The sequence below is a fragment of the Lepidochelys kempii genome, chromosome 5 (assembly GCF_965140265.1).
Source record: "Lepidochelys kempii isolate rLepKem1 chromosome 5, rLepKem1.hap2, whole genome shotgun sequence".
NCBI lineage: Eukaryota > Metazoa > Chordata > Testudines > Cheloniidae > Lepidochelys > Lepidochelys kempii.
This window is the reverse complement of record NC_133260.1, coordinates 132546954-132570976: the sequence shown is the minus strand read 5'-3', so window position 1 is coordinate 132570976 and position 24023 is coordinate 132546954. Positions and strand designations below refer to the sequence as shown.

At 45.7% G+C, this 24023-nt stretch overlaps 1 protein-coding gene across 6 annotated transcripts in view; it reads left to right on the top strand.

The window, feature by feature from the left end:
• The window catches only part of PSD3 (pleckstrin and Sec7 domain containing 3), a 177166-nt gene that overhangs the window by 117939 nt on the left and 35204 nt on the right, over window positions 1-24023 (top strand). For all 6 annotated transcript variants that reach the window (XR_012159160.1, XM_073345935.1, XM_073345940.1 and 3 more), the window contains 5 exons: window positions 5310-5503; window positions 8390-8460; window positions 13148-13305; window positions 16276-16420; window positions 20520-20663. Coding sequence is in view for 5 of the 6 variants with exons in the window: in XM_073345935.1 (XP_073202036.1) it covers window positions 5310-5503; window positions 8390-8460; window positions 13148-13305; window positions 16276-16420; window positions 20520-20663 (712 nt within the window). In the remaining variant the exon portion in view is untranslated. The remainder of the gene's footprint in view (window positions 1-5309; window positions 5504-8389; window positions 8461-13147; window positions 13306-16275; window positions 16421-20519; window positions 20664-24023) is intronic.

Genomic DNA, 24023 nt, shown 5'->3' with positions numbered 1-24023 from the left:
CTCCTGGTAATTAACAGACAGCTGCAAGACTCAAAGGGGGTGGATCTGAGGAGTCTCTCCTGAGTAAACATCGCAGGACTGCTCTCCCAAGCTGAGGCTCTGAGCTAGAATAAAGCAGCGTGGATATATGTATGGAGCTCCATGTCATATCCCAGCAACAGAGACGTTTTGTGGCCAGCCCCTGCAGCTGCCTTAGGCTTGGTGGAATGTGCCAGAATTTCATCTCGTTCTTGGCGAAAGCGTGCACAGAGACTAATCCACATGGACAACCTAGGTGGGAATCAATTGGCTCCTAGCATTATTCCCACAGTTTTCGGTCAAGGTGATTTATGGGGTGGTGTAGTCCTGTTCAGATAGTAGCTTAAAGCCCTCTTAATGCCTAGCCATTGCAGCCTGGTCTCCCCTGGTAGTGAGTAGGGTTCGGGGGGAAATACAGTCAGGTTCGCGGAGGTGGAACTCGGAGACCCTTCTTGGATAGGAATTTGGGGTATGGGCGAAGGGCCACCTCATCCTCCTGGAATGCTGTATGTGGCTGGTCAGCCATTAGTGCCTGGGTCTCCGGGGCAATCCAAGCTCATGAGCAAGCTACCTCCAACCCCAGCTGATGCAGGGCACATTCTGAGAACAGCTCTAATGGCAATCCTGTTATCTTAGGGCTGGACTACGAGTAGTGGCTGTGAAGGGCTGAGCCCGAAGCCGCCTTCCTCGTTGTGCGGTCACTGGTCACAATAGCAGTGCTTGGGCTCTGGGACTACTTATCCTGAAAAGAGAGGTTTCAGAGGAACAGCCGTGTTAGTCTGTATTCGCAAAAAGAAAAGGAGTACTTGTGGCACCTTAGAGACTAACCAATTTATTTGAGCATGAGCTTTCGTGAGCTACAGCTCACTTCATCAGATGTTTACCGTGGAAACTGCAGCAGACTTTATATACACACAGAAATCATGAAACAATACCTCCTCCCACCCCACTGTCCTGCTGGTAATAGCTTATCTAAAGTGATCAACAGGTGGGCCATTTCCAGCACAAATCCAGGTTTTCTCACCCTCCACCCCCCCACACAAATTCACTCTCCTGCTGGTGCTAGCCCATCCAAAGTGACAACTCTTTACATAATCAAGTCGGGCTATTTCCTGCATAGATCAAGGTTTTCTCACATCCCCCCCACCCCCATACACACACAAACTCACTCTCCTGCTGGTAATAGCTCATCTAAACTGACCATTCTCCAGGTTTAAATCCAAGTTAAACCAGAACATCTGGGGGGGGGGGGTAGGAAAAAACAAGAGGAAACAGGCTACCTTGCATAATGACTTAGCCACTCCCAGTCTCTATTTAAGCCTAAATTAATAGTATCCAATTTGCAAATGAATTCCAATTCAGCAGTTTCTCGCTGGAGTCTGGATTTGAAGTTTTTTTGTTTTAAGATAGCGACCTTCATGTCTGTGATTGCGTGACCAGAGAGATTGAAGTGTTCTCCGACTGGTTTATGAATGTTATAATTCTTGACATCTGATTTGTGTCCATTTATTCTTTTATGTAGAGACTGTCCAGTTTGACCAATGTACATGGCAGAGGGGCATTGCTGGCACATGATGGCATAGATCACATTGGTGGATGTGCAGGTGAACGAGCCTCTGATAGTGTGGCTGATGTTATTAGGCCCTGTGATGGTGTCCCCTGAATAGATATGTGGGCACAATTGGCAACGGGCTTTGTTGCAAGGATAAGTTCCTGGGTTAGTGGTTCTGTTGTGTGGTATGTGGTTGTTGGTGAGTATTTGCTTCAGGTTGCGGGGCTGTCTGTAGGCAAGGACTGGCCTGTCTCCCAAGACTTGTGAGAGTGTTGGGTCATCCTTTAGGATAGGTTGTAGATCCTTAATAATGCGTTGGAGGGGTTTTAGTTGGGGGCTGAAGGTGACGGCTAGTGGCGTTCTGTTATTTTCTTTGTTAGGCCTGTCCTGTAGTAGGTAACTTCTGGGAACTCTTCTGGCTCTATCAATCTGTTTCTTTACTTCTGCAGGTGGGTATTGTAGTTGTAAGAAAGCTTGACAGAGATCTTGTAGGTGTTTGTCTCTGTCTGAGGGGTTGGAGCAAATGCGGTTGTATCGCAGAGCTTGGCTGTAGACGATGGATCGTGTGGTGTGGTCAGGGTGAAAGCTGGAGGCATGCAGGTAGGAATAGCGGTCAGTAGGTAGAAAAGAGAGGGACCATAACTCCTCCCCGCCCCTCTAGATTGGCCTGCAAAGGAGGGTGGACACATGAGAACAGTCGGCTCCGTCACAGTGGATGGAGCAGCACGTTATTACCACCGGTGAAGCTGTTGTAGTGCTAGGTCAGCGCAGTCAGGATATTGAAGTGTGAAGAAATGCTGTTAATCTGGTCAGAGTCTCTTTGATAGCCAGAGATTCTCTTTGTTCCTGTAGGCTAAACCAGGGTTTCCGAGCTTTGACAGCAATTGGTACGTGGTGGATTAAAGACCTGGGGCAGAGCAGGGTAATATGTGATATATGGTTGATAAATGATATATGGAGGACTGCTACATGATCCTCATCTCGTTCTTTATCGCTTGTTACTGGCTAGATTTGTCATCATTCTAAAAGACTTGCTGTCCATGCTGCTGTTTACAGTGCAGCCACAGGGCTGTATCCAAAGCCCACTGAAGTTCATGAAAGGCTCCCATAAATTTCATTATCGAACCTGTAGACAGAAAAGCATCACCGTATTCAACACATCCACTCCCTGGTGTGGTCAAAATCGGACACTTCAGTTAGTAGCAAAAGCTTTTAGTTATACTCCTATCAGCAGGGCAGAGTAAGTGCGGCTCTGGGAGGGTGAGCTGTGGTCCATTCCTTCTCAAGTACCATCAAAGACAAGTGCTAACTTAGCTGCCATTGCAAAGCCGTCGGCTATTAAAATGAACCATGTCTTGTGATTTGTAATGTGTTCAGCTCTGATCTGGAAGTCGCGGAGAGCCACTCAATATGGGATCCTATATCTCTTTTCCTTCATACAGTCACTTTTCAGAGAAGAACACTGTCAGGAAAGATACCTTATTTTAGCTGCTTCCCAATTCCTCTTGCATGAAATCTGTTTAGTAGGATTGAACGAGATAGGAAGTGTGATGAGGGAAATGGAGATCCTCGGAAATTTGATAGTTGTTCTTTCTTTTTTTTTCCCCCTTCCTTCCACTCCTCCATAATCTCTGCTTGTTTACATACAGGTGCAGATCTCCCCTAGCTGTGTTAAACGTCCGGTCTGTAGTTTAAAGAGTGAGGGACATGGGGGAGGGTCGGACTACATAGGGATTGACACTATTTTTGCCTCATGCTCTCGGGAACATGGAGCTATAATTGTACTGGGGCTATAGGAAGCCTTGTTTTTTAGGGTGGGGGAAGCGACAGAAACATGGCAAAGACAATGACTGAAATCCTGATATCACTGAAGTCAAGAGCAAATTTCCCATTGTCTTGAGTGGAGCTGGAATTTCACACCATTAATCCCTGAGGTACCTCCAGTGATGTCAGTAGAGTTACGCCTGGGATGAATTTAGCCCAACAACTGGTATATAACTTTACATCCTTCTACTGAATTAAACTCCCCTCAGGGTCTCCAGTATCACCACGAGGTTCTTGTGGGTGTACATTTGTATTAGGAAGTTAAAGTCTTGCCATCCTCTCCTAATATCAACCCTAAACTGTTGGGCGAGATGGGTATGATTTCCATGCCTGGTGCTATGCTGGAGGTCAGACTAGATGGTCATAATGGTCCCTTCTGCCCTTAGAATCAGATGGATCCTTACCGGCTCCATCGTGGAGAAGGATACTGAGTTTGACTTGCTTCATTTTAGGCGTAGAATAATCTAAAGTGAAATATGTTTCATTTGCATGATATTTAGGTGGAGCACAGAGATCAGCATTTCCCCCATTGTTTATAACAAGTATGTTTGCTCCCCATGCAGGCAATAGAAGTAAGAATTAGAGTGTAGAATAGGGTGAATGGAGACACAATATATAATATACATGCTTGAAGAATTGTTCAATGAAGATCCTTGCAAATCCATGGTCTGCATTCAAATTATCCATATCTGTAAGGCCTTTTTCAAAGCAGGGTTATGTAGATTACAGGAAAACAGTGGTGTCTTTAAAAAAAGAACAGGAGTATTTTTAGTCTGCTGGTGAAACAGCCTTTACCTTTTATAAAATGGAGGTATTGGGATTCCTTTTTTAGTCTGAAGTGTACAGAAAAAATGACCCCACCAAGGGAAAAAAATAATGAAATTGTGATGGAGAATTTTACTACTTTTGGGAAAAGGAAAATCCCCAAATTAAATTTGTTGTTGAGAATTGTAACAGTGCCTGATACGATGGGGTCCTCGCTTACAACTAGAGCCTCTAGGCGCTATGGTAGTATAAATTATTATATTATTATTATTAATAATAATGCTAAAATTCAGGGTATTGTAAACTAGTGTTGCAGTTCTGTTCTGAAATCTGCCTTGTAACTGCACTTGCGTGATCCTCCTGCACATGCAGTCTGGAGATCCCCTTCTGCACGGGAACTGCCTCCTTTAAACGCCAGTTCTCAAATGCTTCTTGTTTGCCTCTGTTCCAGAATTAGGTTTGGGAACAGGGGTATCCTGTTACTCCCCCCACATCGTGGATCTGGGGTCCTGGGAGAGTGTGATGGTTTGTCAAGTGAGAGGCTGGAACTCATAGAGGCAAATATTAGCATAGGTACAGATCTCCATAACTGGACCTCACAAATATAAAGATTTCAAGCATTCATATCTTCTTGTCATTGCTAAACCAATTCATTTGCCATGGGATTGCTTTTTCCATATCTCCTCACTGGCGAGGAGGGGAGAAGCAGTCTCTTCAAAAGCAAGGGCTTGATCCTGCAGTTCTCACTCACGGACTTCCGTAAGAGCTTGGCAGGGGCGGGTGGTAGAATTGGGCGCCCAAGCCACGGAGAAACAGTTAGTTACAAATAGCACTGGCTGAAAATATTCCCCATAAAAGTTTTGTCACTAGAAAATGACTTTTTTATGTCAAAACGTTTAAAGTTAGGGTTGTGCTTAAATACTTCGTTGATCCAAAACTTACGGAAGACAATGGGAGACAGACATCCCACTGTCTTCAGTGGGTTTTAGATCAAGCCCATAGTAAAAAAAAATGCTTATTAGAATAACCTAAAGAGAGGAAAAATTCTGAAAAATAAAGCATGTGTAGAAATTAAGAAGATGAAACCTTGCAGGATAATGGCGCTGGGCGATGTGTTTTTCACTTAAACTTTGTGTTCATCTCTTTTTAGAGACGAAGAGGAGAAAAAAAAATCTCACTCTGATGGCACTGATGAGAAGGATAGTGGACCCCATTCAAAGGCCATCACTCGGATCGGCCGTTCCAATAACCCCTTCCTGGACATTCCTCATGATCCAAATGCTGCTGTGTATAAAACTGGATTTCTGGCTCGTAAAATCCATGCAGATATGGATGGAAAGAGGAGTGAGCATCTTTTATGTTTGTTTTATCTCTTAGGTACCTCTCTTCACCCTCCAGTGGCTTGAGGCCTTGTGCCCATGAACGAGAACAAGCCTGCTACATCTAGGTTGTCGAAGGCATAAGAAACAAAATAGCAGTTTGATTATCACAGCAGAAAAGAACACTATTGGGCCATTTTGAGGACTATTCCATGCCCAGTAGCATAAAATTAATGGTACCCATGCCTTTGCTTTAGTGAATTTGTGCAATGAAAATGTAATATCGGAGAGCAATGTTTGTCTTTTGTGCTTAAAGAAACCGAAGTGGTGTTCACAAAACTCAGACCAGTTTTATTGGAAGTACTGTAAGTTCTGTTCATGGACTTGCCAAATAGTCCTCAACTTTTGCCATCTGTGATTCCAACTTACAACAGAAATTTTTCATAAAGAAGGGAAGGATGGTCCTGTCCCCTTAAAACACCTGTTTGCAACCCCCCTGGTTGTCACAGTCCCCATCTGAGAATCCAAGGATTGGTCCATCCCTGTAGAAGTTCACTGGCCTTTCAGAATAACCCTGTTATTCTGCTAGAGCAGGTCATTCCTTGTTAGTGATGTATAATGCTCTCGTTCAAATTAGACCTTGCATCCTTTCAGAAATAGGATGTTGTTTGGTACCTCCTGGCCCCTTATTCATAATAAATGTGCAGCTACGTTTGGTTGCATTTCCGGCTTTTAACTTCATATTTCCTCATTGCCGTAACTCTACAACGGAGGCCTCATTATTGAGGGCTTTTTGGGGTGGGGGGTGTATTTGTGCACATGCTATTTTTATACTGTTGAAAACTGCAGTCGTCACTGCAATATGAAGCCTTGTTTTTTAGGGTGGGGAAAGCGATAGAAATGTGGCTTTGAGAGCAGAGACTACTGAGCGTATCCGTGTTTTCCCGATTGTTGTTAATGTATATGTGGTGTTAGCTCATATTGCAATTGCTGGGATTAACACTGAAAACAAAATCTGACTTTATTATGGGCTATGAATACCTGCTACACTTTTTCAATTGTGTACAAGTATCTTAAGGTTGTGTCATGTATTATGCTAGGGTGTCTTAGAACCAAAACTTAAAGGTCAACATTTTCAGAGTTGGAACCCTAAAGATAGACTTCTAAATCCATATTTAGGTTCTTTTGAAATCAGAGTGGCCTGATTCTTCTTAATAATTAGGCCACCTCATTGGTTAAACTTCATTTTCTAAACAGGTTCTGAGCAGTGGCTTTGAATTACTTTACCAACATCCCACTCCAGGTTTGCTAGTGGTGTCCACTCCCTTTACAAATCTTAAGGAAGAATTGTGTGCTTCCTTTGTTATGCTATTTGCTTAATCAGAACAATAAAAAATGTGTATTACTTAATGGACTAAAGATTACACTTTCTGCAAAAACCCTAAACACGATTAAGTCATTTAGGACAAATTTTTCAAAAGTGCCTGCATGACTTAGGAGCCGAAGTTCCATTAAAAGTTAATGGGACTTCATCTTCTAAGTCACTTAGACACTAAACAGGTTTCAGAGTAACAGCCGTGTTAGTCTGTATTCGCAAAAAGAAAAGGAGGACTTGTGGCACCTTAGAGACTAACCAATTTATTAGAGCATAAGCTTTCGTGAGCTACAGCTCACTTCATCGGATGCATTCAGTGGAAAATACAGTGGGAAGACTGTATTTTCCACTGAATGCATCCGATGAAGTGAGCTGTAGCTCACGAAAGCTTATGCTCTAATAAATTGGTTAGTCTCTAAGGTGCCACAAGTCCTCCTTTTCTTTAGACACTAAAGTCACTTAAAAACTTCTGTGAGAACCTTAACAAGGTGACAGTACTTACACAGTGTATAAGTACCTTCAAGGGGAGAAAATACCATGGGGTTAAAGAGCTGTTTATTGTAGCTGGAAGAGGTGTTTTAATCCATCACAATTTATGCTTTAGTCAAATACCAATAGGCTTAACAGAGAATAATGCGGTGAAATGTAATGGCCTGTGTTATGCAGGAAGTCAGACTAGATGATCTAATGGTCCCTTGTAGCCTTAAGCTCTATGAATCTACAAACAGTGCATTTTTACACCATAACATGCTCGAATGTCTTTGAAGTAAAAACAAGGAGGAGTCCTTGTGGCACCTTAGAGACTAACACATTTATTTGGGGTACACTTTGAAGTGTAGCTTTAACTCTGAATTCCCTGGCTTTGTAATGCTTTGTTTGGGATAATTACAAGTTTATTGTGTTTTCACTGGTGTGGTCCTTCAGCTTTAATGCCATCTTAATATAGGAGTTAGTCTGGGATTTTAGTTGTCTTCCATCATTTTCTCTCCTTCTGCTAGGAAGAGGGGACTGGGGAAGCAGCTGAAAACTTGATCCTGGTTTCCTTGTGGCTGCAGCAAGAGGGATGGATGCTTTGTTTGCCATCCCCTACAGAGTGGCACTGTAACAGTTATGGGTGGTGCCTGCCTGCATTTAGAGAAGTTCCCTCCAATTCCTCTATCTGGTGGTCTTGCACTACTCTAAGCCTCTGCCGCGACACAGAGCTCGGACTGTGCTGAATGGCATGGGAGGGTGTGGCCCACGCATTTCCCACTCCTGCTGCTGGTGAAATCCATGTTGTCAGGCTTGCAGAATAGGAGAGGGACCTGTACTGCAGCTGTTTTCTGCCTGCTGACCCGGGCCCGGCCTGTAATCTTGGCTGTTTTGTTTCCCCCGGCCCTAGCTGCAAAGCAGGCACTCTGGCTAGTTACGCTCCCCTTTGAAAAGCAGAATACAAGAGTCGTTGAATGCAGAATTAATGTAGGTTTCCTGTTGCCTAGACGAAGGGTAAAATGGATTTGAGTTAAATGGGTTGCATTTCTTTTGTTTTCTCTTTAGCTCCCAGAGGGAAGCGTGGCTGGAAAACCTTCTATGCTGTGCTGAAGGGAACAGTGCTTTACTTGCAAAAGGTAAAAGAAATAGTTTTCTTTGAGAGGGATAAAGCAAGGGTTCCCAACCCTTTCCTGTTGGAGCCTCCCTTCAGCTGGGCACCCGCTCTGGCTTCCCAAGACCCACATGGCACATCTCCAGTCCGAACACAGATCCTCTCCCTGCCTGTCACTCTGATGACGTCTCTCTCTCTCTTTCTTAACTCTGCCCATCCCTACTCGTCTGCTGCTGTCATTCACGGCTTCACACGTTCTGCCCTACCAGTGAAGACAACATCATCTGCCTGTTTGTCACACACATATCTCCGTGCTACCTTCCATGCTGCCTGTGTGTATGGACCTTCTTTCCTGAACTGATGCAGAAGGCCTCTACCACCTTCTTCAGATCCCTTCTTGAGACCCCTGTCTGCCATGATGCAAGTCAGACACTAGTCCGTTAAACATGGCCTGAGAGGAGGCTAGGGGGAGGATTTGCCTTCAAACTGGCCAGAAACAGGGCGGGGATTTTATTCTAGATCAACATGAAATGCTGAAATTTCCTGCAGTGAACAAAAATTCAGTTTGGAACCATCGAATTGTTTTGACTTTACATAATGTTGAAATATTAAATATAAAAGACCAAACTAAATGATAAACTTGAAACAAAACAGTTTTACCATATCAAAAGGAAACGAGAAAGTCAAAACTTGGTTTCGACTTTTTCCCGTCAAAGCTTTTTGTCAGAAGTGACAGGCTTCCGCAAAATGTTTTGATTCCACGAAATCCACCTTAGGGAGAAACGAAGCATGGAAAAATCTCAGTCCAGAAGTTCATTGTTTCAGGAGAAACAGGATTTTTGCAGAGTCTGGCATGCTTAATTGTAGTGAAAGCTACAGAACTGTGGTTTTCAGCACAAAGGCTATGTTTACACTATGGACCTTACAACAGCACAGCTGTAGCTGCGCGGCTGCATAATCTCCCGTGTAGCCACTCTATGGGCAGTCCACACCGGTGCTTTTGTCAGTGAAACGTATGTCAGTCAGGGGTGTGGTATTTTCACACTCCTGACCGACAAAAGTTTTTTGCCAACAAAAGTGCTAGTGTATACAAAGCCTGAATGATATGCAAATTATCCTAACTTCCAGAAAAGCTCTAGCTACCTTGGCTTCCGTGGAAGCTCTTCTGAGAATTGCATTGCTCTGCCATATGTATGATCTTGGGCAAGTCACGTCCCTTCTCTGTGCCTCTTTTAGCCCTCCCACATTTTGTCAGTCGAGATTGTGAGCTGTTCGCTTCAAGAATACTCTATCTCTATACAGCGCAATGGAGCCCCAATCTCAGCAGTGACCTCTAGATGCACAGTAAGAATAACTGGTAGATATATCAAGAAAAGGAGTACTTGTGGCACCTTAGAGACTAACAAGTAAGGTGCCACAGGTACTCCTTTTCTTTTTGAGGATACAGACTAACAATGCTGCTACTCTGAAAACTGGTAGATATATCATCTTCCAAAGGGCAACATGGACCTGATTCTGCTCTCACACGATTTGCTATCCATGTTTCTTTTTTCAAAGACACCTATTACAGTGGGTATCTAAAGGACGGTAACTCCAAGTTTACACTTGTATAAGCATCAGCAGAATCAGAGCCTATGGCCACATATTCAGTGGAACAGGGCCAGTGCTAACTGCTGTCTTGCCTGTTGTTCCATTATTAAATGAGTGATTTGAGAAAGATGCTTTCTGAATCAATGAGCAGCCAGGCTGCCAGAGGGGCTTTGCTGAAACACTTGCAATTAGCCAACTAAATACATCTTCCCAAGATTATATAAACTCAGAAATTTGACGAGCTTATAACGTCTGTCCTGTGCATGGAAGCCTCGAGTCCCAGATTAATTTCCTGCCCTCTGTCATTCTAATGTGACGGGAAGTCAGTGGAACTGGAGACTGTCACAATGTCTCGTCATTAGCCTGAGCTGAAATGGGATGCGTGTGTAGAAGACTGTGAGCTTGAGCTGGTTTTCACGCAATAAAAAATGGTTTCTTGACAAATGGTGCAGTAAAGCAGGCCACCCGGGTGTATTTGGATTGGGTTTTGTTTGCAGCGATACTGTTTTTGCGATGTTACACTGTATCTTTGTGATGCTATGGGGTAGGATATTCTGTGTATAAATTTGCTCAGACCCTTTTCTTCGACTAGCAAAAAATAAAAATAAAAAAATTGACCTGAGACAATAAATGACGTAAGGACAGAGCCCATACCTAAGTAGCTGCTCCTGGAGACCTACAGGGTCCTTAGAAGAAAAGAGTTTTACAGTGATCGTGCATAGCCAGTGAAGACGTCCACCCACTGTACAATAGCTGGTAACCAGCAAAATGTCATGCTGGGGTTCTCTAAAAATGGATTAAGGAAGGCCCAGCCCGAGTCCGCTGGAAATGGAACAGGCAGTTCTGGCTGGCTACCTGGAATCCAAGGAGAGATGAGTTCAGTTGGACGCTGAGACTGAACACTGCATTAAAGGATGACTTCAGCGGATAGAGAGGCCAGAGCTCCTGCCAAATTCTTCTGTCATGCTGCTTCAGTGTAACTGGGTTTGGGTCTGAGCCAGCCGACTTCGATTCAGACAGTGGAACTTCAGGGGAATTGTGTTGTGCCTGTTTAAAGGAGATGTGTAGCCTGTTTTTCTCCAACTACTGGGGTCCTTCAGCCCAAGTCTCAGCATCCCGTATCAGCTCTACCGGACTGAGGGCTTTTGTGAGGGAAGTTTGATTGCCCATCACAAGCCTCTAGACTTTGTCTGAGAGTAACAAAGTAAAATTGTTTTAAGAGATTCCATGGTTCCCTTCCCAGGGCTTTCAGGGAAGTTAACAGAGGCCCAAAATCAGTGGTATTGCTGCCAGTTGACCAATAGGATTTGCGTGGGTGTTTGACTTAGGTCCGTAGATAAGAAGGGATCCTTCTGTCTCCGTACGTGTCCAGGTGTGAAGCCTCCTTGGGAGGGGGATACTGGAGGGAGTCAGATACTGCTGGAGTTGACTTACCATCATCATCCCCCCTCCCAAGAAGTGGGGGAAGTGTGAGACAGGGCAGTAGCTGGCCAAATCATTGACATCCGGTGACCGTTTTAGAGCCAGACTACTGCAGGCTTGAGGCTTATCCCAGCTTGCATCTCTCCATGGAGCATTGCCAATCTCCATCTTTTCTCCTTGCCATGGGACCATGCACACTCCTTATGCCACATTTGATTAGATTCAGAGGGGTTCTTTTGCTCCAGTCTCCTACCCTCTTGTTGTCTCCATTGCAGGTCTTAGCAGAACCATAGCGACTCTTGCAAATGACAGGCAGGGGGAGGTCTACAGGCCAGTGCATTGGTTTTGGGCAGCAAATAGTGATAATGACCTACCAGACCCACCATTGCATGGATCCTGTGTCTGAGAAAACCACCCGGATCATCGGCGTCTCTGGGGGAAAACCAGCACAGCCACTCCATGACCCTGGTGGGGGGGATGGAAAGCTCTGTCCTGCACTCGGGGGTCAGAGATGATCAGTCCATGAGAGTGGTGTGCTTACACCCGCAGTGTGAAGATCGGGTGCAGGCTGTGTCCTGCTGCGTGAGCCACCTGGCGGAATCCTGATGAAACCCTAACTCAGCAAGTCAATGGTTTAATTTGTGTGGACACTGAACTAGCCAAGGTGGTGAGTCGAGGAAACCCGTAATTCCAGGCTTGGCACCAACTTAGTTAGCTCTGACTGCAGAGTGGCGTGTATATCCTTAGAATTCCCACGTAGGTTTAATCGTGCTCAATTGGCCAGCTCCATGGAGTTACACTGATTTACACCAGCTGAGGACCTGACCTAGTGCGGGGCACTCAAATGAGTCAGTTCCCTTAAGCGGGGCCTCCATTTAAAGCATTGCTGCACCGTGCATTGTTGTTCCTAGAGCAGGTCTGCCCAGTAGTGTCTGATAATCACGGAGACAGATCACCCATGGCCAGAGCTTATTCTCCCCCCTGAAACATTAGATCCCCATTATGTGGCAGCTATGCTCCACCCTGCTCAGCACCAGGAGTCCCAACGAGACACATCTGACATCAAGATTGATCAACATCATGTGGTCATAGGTTAGGGATGGATAGAGGTTAAGTGCTATTTGCAACTTCTCTTTAAGCAAGTTGGTGTAAACTTACACCAGTGCAGCATTGCCAGGAGGTGACTTGTCCCTTGACATGCCTCTGGAATGCCCTATTTTTGGCTGGCTGTACCACCTTCATATGTTGCACACGTATGCACAACCCCTGGTTGACTAGTGTCTTCGCGGCTTCACTTTACAACACTGCTGTGTCTCAGATTGCACTGGGTTTTTTTATTGATTCTGATTTTACACTGGTTCGACACCATGTGAGATCCAAAATCAGTTTCTGGGGTATGACTTAAGAACACTGAGGAATGTAGCCCTCTAGGATATATTTAACCTCTTCATGACACTTACTGTTCTTCCCTCTTCTTGTCGGGAAGGTGGTGGAATTCCTTCACTTCCTTGCTGAGATATTAAAGAATCTTAAAGGGTAACATTTTAAGAACTCAAAAATGGAAATGTTTATAGGACCGATGACTGATATTTTTATAATCATTGCTAATGGCTTTTCATGGAACATGACTGTGTTAGGTTAAAGGAAGAGATGAACAACCTGAAATAACTTGTGCCGTCTTTTCGTTGTAATTACTGCAGGATGAATATAAACCAGAAAAGGTTTTGTTTGAGGAGGATCTGAAAAATGCAGTCAGCGTGCACCATGCATTGGCATCAAAGGCGACAGACTATGAGAAGAGGCCCAACGTCCTAAAGCTCAAAACAGCTGACTGGAGGGTCCTGCTTTTCCAAGCCCAGTATGTTCCGTTCACTCCGAGTTTTTCTAGGGCTGTTTTGTTTGTGGGCAGAAAAGGGTTGGGAGGAGAGGGGTATGATTGTAATCTCTGGCAGGAAGGTAGGGGTGAGTTCGTGACTTAAAGGGTTAAGTGGGACGCTAACGGAGATCAGTCTGTTCAGTTTATCAAAAAGGTGATTAAGAGGTAACTTGATTAGGATGTGAGAGTACCTTCATGGGGAGAAAAGACCAAGTACTGAAGGGCTCTTTACTCTATCAGAGAAAGACATGAGAAGCAATGGCTGGAAGTAAAAGCCAGATGAAGTTCAAATGGGAAATTAGCACAAATGTGTAGCAGTAGGGGTGAGTAATCACTGGAACAAACTGCCAAGGGAAGGCAGTGGTGGATTCTCCATCTATTGATCTCTTCAGATCAAGAGTGGAGGCCTTTCTGGAAGGTATGTTAGCCAAACACAAGGTACTGGGCTCAGTTCAGGAGTAAATGGATGACATTCTATGGTCTGTGTTAGACAGGAGATCAGATTAGATTATTTTAGGGTCCCTTCTGGCCTCAAAAAAAAAAATCCATGTTCTGCTTGAGCCCCGATCATCCCGTGAGATCTGCGTGGGCAGACTGCTGCACCCCACAGAGTCCCCAGGAGGCCAGCAAGGCTTCATGAGGGCACAGGAGTCAGCCTGCAAGAATCAGAATACACGTTCAAGGCCTTAGAACATGCAGCGAAATAGAACATCAGCCAGTCTGTAGGTTGTCTGATGGATTTTATAGCCTAGGTCAGTGGTTTTCAAACTGTGGGTCGTGACCCAGTAATGGGTCACGGAATGTAAGACACTGGGTCGCAGCAGCTCTGGTCAGCACTGCCGACCAGGCCATTAAAAGTCCCGTCGGCGGTGCTGCCCGACTAAGGTAGGCTAGTTCCTACTTGTCCCGACACTGCGCTGCGCCTCAGAAGCAGCCAGCAGCAGGTCCAGCTCCTAGGCGGGGGGGACACCACGGGGCTCTGCGCACTGCCCCCACCCTAACCACTGGCTCCACACTTCCATTGGCCAGTTTCCAGCCAATGGGAGCTGGGGGGTGGTGCCTGCAGGTGAGAGCCACACAGATGCTTGCGCGCCTCTGCCTAGGAGCCGGACCTGCTGCTGGCCGCTTCTGGGGTGAAGCGGTCCACAGTGCCAGAACAGGCAGGAAGCCGGTCTCTGCACCCCAGCTGTGCCACTGACCAGAAGCCGCTGGAGGTAAGCCCGCTCCCCAACCCCCTGCCCCAGCCATGAGCCCCCCTCAAACCCAGAGCCCCTTCCTGCACCCCAAAGCCCTCATCCCCAACCCCACCTCAGGGCCTGCCCCCACCCCGCCCAGAGCCCTGCCCCCCTCCTACACCCCAATTCCCTGCCCCAGCCCAGAACCCCCCTACATCCTGAACCCCTCATTCCCGGCCCCACCCTGCAGCCTTCACCCCTTCATCCCAACCCTCTGCCCCAGCCCTGAGCCCCTCCCACACCTCAAACCCCTCTGCCCCAGCTCCGTTGGGTCGCAGGCATCAACAATTTTCTTCAACTGGGTCGCCAGAAAAAAAGTTTGAGAACCACTGGCCTAGAGGGCCTCCGCTGAATCACAAGTAATAAAGGCAGGAAATACAGCAAAGCATTCTGGCTTTGTATTTGCATGCCCTTGCTAGCAATTTACCTGCCACTTGTAGCACTCAACATTGAAAATCCAAATTATTTTGATGTGATTTGTTTGTGTAGTCTCAGCCCATTTGCAGCTGTCCGCAGTATGTTCCTGCTGAACCACGATATGGTATAGAAATTGAACACCATTAGTGATCCCACAGCTTGCTCCAGAGGAAGCACATGCTGAAGGCTTGACTATGCAGCACTGCAGTAAGAACTAGGGGTGTGTGGTATCAAAAGCACTCTACCGTGTTGCTCTCTGCCTGCCATGTGTAGAGCCTGCTGGTGCACTCTAAAAGTTACCTCGTTCGTGCTGACGTAGTCCCATTTCAAACAAAACTGTACCGGTAGGATCCCACCGAGAGCCCTAGTTTGACAGTGGTTATGTTCTTCGGAGGATGATTTTCACACCTTTCCATCTGTATCTGGCAAAGATTTAAGCTTGGCTTTATGCAGTAGTCACGGTCCCTAAAGTTAAGCATGCGTGAAAGTCTTTGCAGGACCAGGACTACAGTTGGAAGAGATGGAAACCAGACACATCTATCTTGCATATACATGATTTTCTCCAACCCAGGTTTTATACCATCCGATATACTTTGCTTGGCCCCTCCCTACATCACCAGGGCCATCAAGCCCTCAGTCAGTGGTACTGCCCATGCAGTTTTTAATAGCCTGCAGTAGATTTAATTGAAGGTCTTGGAGTTCTTTGCTGTGGGTCTTGGTGCGGCAGTAAACTCAGTGTTTTACAGAGGCTGGTTAGTTGAGAAGTGCAGAAAGAATTGTGCTATTAATTGCCTTCTGCAGTAAGAAGTAGGGGAGAGGGATTGGAAAAGTGAGGTCGAAGGCAGGATTTTGTGTCTTGGGTAGGCAAAGTAGAAGCTTGGACAAGGGCCATTCCTTAAGTTAAATTTAATCGGGAAGTAGTCGCTGCTTGTGTATTCTGTGGCTCAGTAGTTGATTGTGGAAGGGAAGTTATTAGCAATCAAGCTAATGGTGCAGCCATGTTTGTGGTTCAGTGAAGCCACTGAGGATGTAAAGAAGAAATGAGCAAATTAAGGGGTGAGAGCATTTTGCCTGTCATCAAAATGGATGTTTCCAGACGTAAGCCAACCTCTAACTGAAGTGGTTAGGAAGAAACTTCCTCTGTATGCCACCCTCTGAGACTTCTGACACTAGCCACTACTGGAGGTAGGGCACGGAGCTAAATGGCAGTTCATATGTCCCTATGCTGACAGCAAGGAGGAACAGGGAGGAGACGCTGAGGTCACCGATGTTCTGATTGCTCTCCATCTGTCTTCCACAGGAGCCCAGAAGAAATGCAGGCGTGGATCAACAAAATCAACCGTGTGGCAGCAATATCTTCTGCTCCACCCTTTCCAGCTGCTATTGGCTCTCAGAAGAAGTTCAGTCGCCCACTGCTGCCGGCCACCACAACAAAGTTATCTCAGGTGAGCCGTTACCATAAAGAGCATATCTCCCTTTGTCCGGAGATGAGCTTGGAAGGTTCTTCTGAAAGCTTGAAGCTATGTTGTTTTGTTGCTATCAGTAGTAAAGCTCCTCTGCAAACAGTCTTGCTAGCACTTCCATCTAAAGGAGTTTATCTCTACTTGCTTCTTAGGACCAGAAATATTTGCAGAGTTAAAGGTGGGGAGGGGATGGAGACTTGATGTAATTTGTTTGTGCTTCTGAAGAAAGGGAGGTATCACCAATAGCCTTAGGTCATGGCTACTCTTGCAGATGTAGAGCGCTGGGAGTTAAACCAGCCTTCGGAGACCGCAGCAGGGAAAACGCTGCCATGTTTTTACACTGTCAGCTGCACGTGCACTGGCGTGGCCACATTAACAGCTCTTGCAATGCCACAAAGAGCAGTGCATTGTGGTATCTATCCCAGTGTGCAAGTGGCTGCACCGTGCTTTTCAAATGGGGGGTGGAGTGTAACAGGGAGTGTGTTGTGTGTATGTGGGGGGAGAGAGAGTGGGTTTTGGGGGGGCCAAGAGTGTGTCAGCATGCTGTCTTGTAAGACACACACACACACACACACCGTCACACAAGCTCACAACAGCAGCATTCCACAGTAATGGTTTGCTTTGTCCCGGAGCAGATAAGCAGCCGGCTGTCTGCATTCCTACAGCCGATTCCAAAACAATGACAAGAGTTGCCACTTGATTTAAGGGGATTATGGGACATTTCTGGAGGCCGATCAGAGCGCAATAATGCAATACCTCGTTCACACTGACGCCCGGGCATTTCAGCCAGGGTGCAACAAGCTCTATGCTTCTCATGGAGGTGGATTACCAGGAGTGCTCCAGCTGCAGAGTCCGGGCGCTCTGTGTGCCTTGCCAGTGTGGACACATCAGGAGGTAGGGTGCCCGGGGCTTCTTTAGTGCGCTCTAACTTGCAAGTGTAGCCAAGCCCTTAGGCTCATTTACACATCAGATAGAAAGTCCTTGTCTTCTGGATGTGGCTAGGAATGTAAGACATTCCAGGCACAAGAGCACAACTTTATGCCTATACTCCTTGACCCTGTAAGATTTAATTTATTTGAGAGTCTTCAATCTCCTCCTCCTGAAACAAATCTTAGGTCAGGGGTTCTCAAACTGGGGGTTGGGACACCTCAGGAGGTCATGAGGTTATTACATGGGGGTTCGCAAGCTGTCAGCCTCCACCCCAAACTCCACTTTTCCTCCAGCAATTATAATGGTGTTAAATATATTAAAAAGTGTTTTTAATTTATAAGGGGGGGTTGCGCTCAGAGGCTTGCTATGTGAAAGGGGTCACCAGTACAAAAGTTTAAGAACCACTGCCTTAGGTGTTTCTTGAATTTAGGTATTTTCTTTGTGCCCACGGACTTCCCTGAAATCTTATCCCATGCATTTATTACCCTTTGGGCTTAGTTGGATGAGAAAAGTGGGCCATGAGCCACCTTCCTGGCTTATTGACCCTGGGGCCAGCCAGAGGCCGGTTCATCATCCAGTGTCACTTTAGAGCAGCTTCAGAGCTGCTCTAAGATGCACATGCTGTAGAACAATGTGCTCTGGGCCCCCTCCTGGTGCATCTATGGGAGCTGTGAGGGTGATTGGCATGCAGCTAGCTAGGCTGGCTTCTGGCCCCCCGCAGATTCACCACCAGTGGGGGAATGCCCTGTAGGATGTGTGGGTCTCCTCTGTGTTCCTTTTGTACCACAGTAGTAGAGGACAGAATCTAATCTGTGGAATGAAGCGATCCCGAGTATTTTATCTACTGCTAGCATTGTGAAAGAAATCTCTCTGAACTTCATTACTCCTTTTCCTAAATTTGAAAGGCTTTATGCCATCATCACCATTTACTGACTCGCCTTCAGAATTTCTTAGCTCTCAGAGCTGTTCCTCATAACCTAGATTCTTCAAAGCCACCTTCTGACAATATCATTCTTCCAGTGGCCTGGAGATTAGCACTTCAAGCTGTATTTTTAGTGGAAGTCTAACAAGTGCCTTAAACAAGAGTAATAGTACTTGTCTTGTTCTGGGTTTTCACCTTCTGTTAATACAAACTAGTGTCTTGTTTGCCATTTTTTCACTGCAGCTCTGCCACGGCTTGAGGTTTCAATAATTCACCCACAGCCATCAAAAAAATCCTTTCACTGATCACTGCGCTGAGATAGCATTCCATTTAGCACACCGTTTCCTAGCTTCATTGTTTCCATTTTATCAGGAATAACAAAAAAAACAACAAACCCCTGTGGTTTGCATACTGGTAAAAGGGTGACATGAGAAGCAGAATAAGTGAAGTTATTTGAGCTAATAGCAAAAGATTGTTATTTTTTCAAAGCAGATAAATTCAAAGACAAGCTAAAACTTGTCTGCTTTTATCTGCAAGCTGGAGAGGTTGTAAGCAGGCTGTTTCTCATTCTGCAGAGGATGAAATGTGAATGATCAACTCTTTCTGGTCTCCGTGTTAGTTTGTGAGCTGAATCAAGACGACCACGACAGCACTTGCTTCAAAGGATCTGCGCCTGCTCGGAGTAAAATCAGTGTCGTCATTTTCATTGGCAGCAGTGGCAGCAGGGTCAGACCCTGACAGAAACGGGAGATAAGGAGGAGACGAGACAAAAATAATTGTACTAAGTCGTTTCACCAAGTTCACCTCCCGTGTTTACATCCTATAGTTGGCTGCTAACAGGGATGTGATAAAAGTATTTAATTATTTGGCCTACAGAAGGTAGATGAAGAGCTTCTGTTCTCCCTTTCTCATAACACCTGAACAAGGGAATGTTCAGTGAAACTGAAAGGTGGCAGATTCAAATCTATAAAAGGCCGTGCTTCTTCCACATGTGTGGTTAGACTGAGAAACTCTCTGCCACTGGAAGTTGAGGCCAAGAATTTAGCTAGAGCAAAAAAGGGATTGGAGGCTTATATAGATATCAGGAATGTCCTGGGCTGTTATAATGAATGGTAAATATTTTTGGAACGGATATCAAACCTCGTGCTTCAGGGCTTAAGCCAACCTGTTAGAGATCAGGGTGAGATCTGACATCTCTCTCTGCAGGGTCCTTGCACTTTCTTCCAGTGCATCTGGTGTTGGCCACTGCTGGACTAGGTGGACTTTGGGTCTGATCCAGTCTAGCAGGTCCTGTGTTGTCAGAAACAGATGAGATTTCACCATTTCTGCTCTTTCCTGCAGTGCTAGTTCAGTGGGCTGAGGAATAACATTAAAGTGCAGTGCTGAATTTAAAGCCCAGTCCAACCCAAGATCAGAAATAAGACCGCTCTGTAGGGCCGGCAGGACCTAAGAAGTGCATATTTTGAAGGAGAGCGAACACGTACTGGGAGTTGCAGAAGAGTGCCATTGTCTGCCCAGATGGTTGAGTGGGTTTGGGATGATTGTGACAAAGGAAATGGCCTAGAAAGAAAGAGTAGCAAGTCCTTGCCCCCTCCAACTGCACAGTGGAGTAAAGTTTAACAAAAGGAAATGAGCCTTCAGGAGAGGACAGAACATCCTCCTCCCAGGAGAGCCTGTGCTTTGCATAGCTCTAACCAACTGGCTGCTACAGACTGGAAAGCACATACTGGCAGAATGACAGAGGGGAGGGGTCTGACAATTGTACCAATCCTGTTTTCCACAAGAGTTGCTTCCAAATTGCGATGACCTTAAGTGTGAGGACAAGTCTGCCCTTACTTGTACCCTGCACAACATCACTGACTTGGCTGAATTTGGCACAGGGGTTAGTAAAGTGGAATGGCCAGATTTTCAGCAGGGCTCTTCAGCTGGCAATTCCCATTGTTCTCACTTGGGGAAGGAGTGGTAGATTCTGCCTTGGGGAGGTGCTGGGTGCTGCGTACCTTAAAAAATCTGGCCATTTCTTCTGGATGCCTACAAGGAAGCTGCTGGGAGCCAAGCCCTAGAAGATCTGGCTGGCCCTAACAATTTACCTGATAAATAAAATGAAATGTTTAAAAAAACGCTACTTGCCAGAAGTGGCTGTTTAGTGTACAGGCGGGTCTTTTTCTTCTTTTTCACTTACTGAATCTTTGAGAGTCTGACACTTACATGACTAATATGTTTCTGAAGGATGAACAGCTGAAATCACATGAAGCTAAGCTGAAGCAAATCTCTACCGAGCTAGCTGAGCATCGTTCCTACCCGCCGGACAAGAAACTTAAAGGCAAGGAAGTAGATGACTACAAACTGAAAGACCACTATCTGGAGTTTGAGGTATGTATGGGATACAGCACTAAATACATTGGCTAGGCATCTGTCTTGGAGAAAAGCTCTGGAAATTACAGAACTCCTCATAGAACTAAGAAAAGGAATAACAATACTCTAGTATTTACTAAGCCAATAAAGACAGTAATAGTATGCCTGTATTATCAATGGTGCAAACGGGGCTTTTTGTTTTTTGTTACTAGTAAACATCTGCAAGACTGTCCCTACCACATTACCTCTCCTTAACACCTAAGATAAGTCAAAGCTTCGACCTAGGCAAGCAGTCAGTATGTCAAATATGATTAAAACTGTGTAAGTTGGTCATTATACTCTGAGGTTCCCCTGCGCCCGCAGGTACAAATGGCACAAACATTTGACACAGTTGGAGAGTTTTGACTGCAGTCACCTGTTACCTCATCAGGCAGGAGGGTTTCAAGAGTTTGGAATTCAGTTCCTGCTTCTGACACAGACTTCCTGTGTGACCACGGGCAAGTCACTTAGCCTCTCTGTGCCTCAGTTCCCCATCTGTACAATGAGGAATAATAATGTTTCCTTCTTTCCTCCCTTTGTCTCTTTAGTTTATCAGCCCCCTTGGACAGGCAGAGTGCCTAGTTCAGTGAGGCCCCAATCTTAGTTGGGACCTTTGGATGCTGCTGTAATATAAATAATAGTAATAATCAGTCATTTGTGTATTCTGAAGGAAGCAGAGGAGAAACAGGCATTCTAAACGTAGTACCGTCCACTCAGTGCACATGCACCCACTGCACCATCAAAACTCTGGCACTGTGCACAGGTGACTCACAGGTAAAGCAGAGAGGGAAGAGGATAAAACACGGGTAATGCATATGGTGTTGAAAGTTAGACTGCAGCCATGAGAATCATGCCCCTTTATGTTTCTGGCTTGGGGAGTTTATATTGTCCTCTTTCTGTGCCTGTTTTCCTTAGCAAGTTTTAGCAGTGAAGCGTGGAAAGAAATGGCCATGTGTATCGGTACACCACACATTTAGATAACGGTCACCAGGGCTGTCGCTTCTCCCCGGCTCCAAACCATGCGCGGCCACGCTCGGCTCTTCTAGGAGGTTTATTTTCACCACAGAGGTTGTCAGACAGGCAGAACACAGTCTGAACTCAATCCTCAGTGACAGGCTTTAGGGCCACCCCTCCAAGGGGTCTCTGGCCCTCCAGCTCCTGCAGGCTTCCCAGCCTTGGCCAGCTCTGCTCCCCTCCTGGAGCAGCAGTCGCAGGGCCGCTCCCCTGAGCCCTTTGCTAGCTCCACTCCAGTGTGACTTCCCCTCTGAGGCTCTGCCTGTTACAGCCCTCCCTCTCCAGCTGCCTACTAGCAGCCCTGTATAGGCCCAGGTGTGGTCCAGCCCTCTTTTAATTGGCTGGATTGGGCTCTGGTTCAGGGAGCTGGGTTTAGTCTATCCACAGGGACCAGCTACCCTGGGATAATAACAAATAATGTCCTCTTTCTTAGAGAGAACCTCAAATGAAAATTGAATCCTGCAGAGCAAATAGGTTTGAAGAAAGCTGCCGAAGGTGCCTATGTAAATAGCTCTGAGGTTACACCTACTTTCACCCTGTGGGAGAGAAGGTGTTTTTAACCTGCTAATATGTGAGGCTGGGCTATTTTCACGCTTGTCACAGATTTCACAGAATGCATAAAATTGAAGGTTGGCTGTAGAAAGCGTATGATAGCTGTGAAATACCAGCAATTGAAATTTTCCTCCGGTTTTTCCATCATTTGGAGCAAAGCCTGGAGGAGCAATTGTGATTGAGTGACTGACCTTGCTGAGGTAGGGGCGAGAATGTAGGGGGTGCTCTCAAGCCAAGCCTGCAGATCAGGCCACTGAAAGCAGCAGGAGAAGGGAAAGGAAAACACAGAAACTTAGTGAAAAAAGGCCTGACTCACCCAAAGGAAATGGCACGGTTCCCAAAGGGAGGGAGAAGGCCAGATTTCCCCTTCTCGTAAGCTCTTGTCATTTCTTTTCCTTCAGCTACCTGTGCTTCCTCTGGTCTTGCTCTCTGCAAAAAACAGTACTGCTAACAAAGCAGTTTCTCCCTTCTGCTGTGTACTGAGCCATCTTTGGCTTTGCGTGAGGCAGTGTATGCTCATCAGAGGAGGCACGGGCTGTGCTGTGTGACTGTCTCACTGAAGACTCTCCTGTAATCCATATGCGCAAGGGGGCAGAGATTAGGTTGTATGGGCATTTTAGACTTTTAAGTATTTTCCTTTGCAACTTTAACATTCTTATTTTCTTGATGAGGCTTCCTAGGGTGGTTTTTTTAACAAGTCATGTTATTTCCATCAGCTGAGGGTCTGGCCCCATATGGCTTCTCATTGGTGTAAAAAAGAGCAAGTTTACAGTCTAACTTTAAAGAAAGCCTTTATTTGTACATTGCTTAAACTGAGGCTGAGGACAGACTGCAGCAGTGGAAGTCAATGGCAAAACTCCCATCGGCTTAAATTGAGGCAGGAATCCAGCCCAGGGTTTTATTTCTGTTGTTACCATTGGCTTAGGTTTGTGTTTATTTTAATCATTTGAAACACACGGAACGAATGCAGTTCTGCTCATTGATAAATGTGATGATGAGCCAGCCCTTGCAGGAATAACTATTTCCTGCTCTTGCCAACCTGTCCATTCATTATGCAGTGAAGCATGGCACATCCTCAGAATTCTGTTAATTGGTTCCCCTTGTTGGAGTGACAGGCGATAGATACCTCTTTCTTGTCTCTGCAGTGCTGTGCTGGACCTCCCGATATGGAACTGTTCAGGCTGTTTTTTCCTCATTTCATTTTTAAACAGATTTCTCTTGTGATCATTCTCAGTAAGATTTTGTTTCTCAAAGGACTTTTGGGAAACCTGGTCACGTTCTCCCACCTTCTTCTGTCCTCTTCTAAGCCATTCCCAACACTTTTTACTATTTTGCATTCAAATAATTATTATTATTGCTTGAATATTATTATTTTATTATAAATGGAGAGAATTCTCTTTAAACATTTGGGCTCAGTCAGGAACATAATAACTTAGAGACTCTTTTATTACTTTGAAAAATGGATTAATAATCAGTAGAAGCATGGGGTTCCCCCCCCCCCCGCCATCCGCTGTGATCACCTTAATTCCCATTCCTACACTGACATTAATGGCTGCTGAGGGATGGATTGCCCCTTTCCCATCACCAGCCGTACTGGCTAACTTTGCTAAACCCTTGCAGGCAAATTCTTATTCATGCCTGTTGATTGTTGTGGCATTGTGTGAGGTGCTGTATGGTTGTGACTTGCAAAGCAAGAATTGCCCAGTAACCAAGGGAAACACACTCGTCCAATTATGGAACAAATTGGTGCCTGATCAGGGAGCAAAGCCCGGT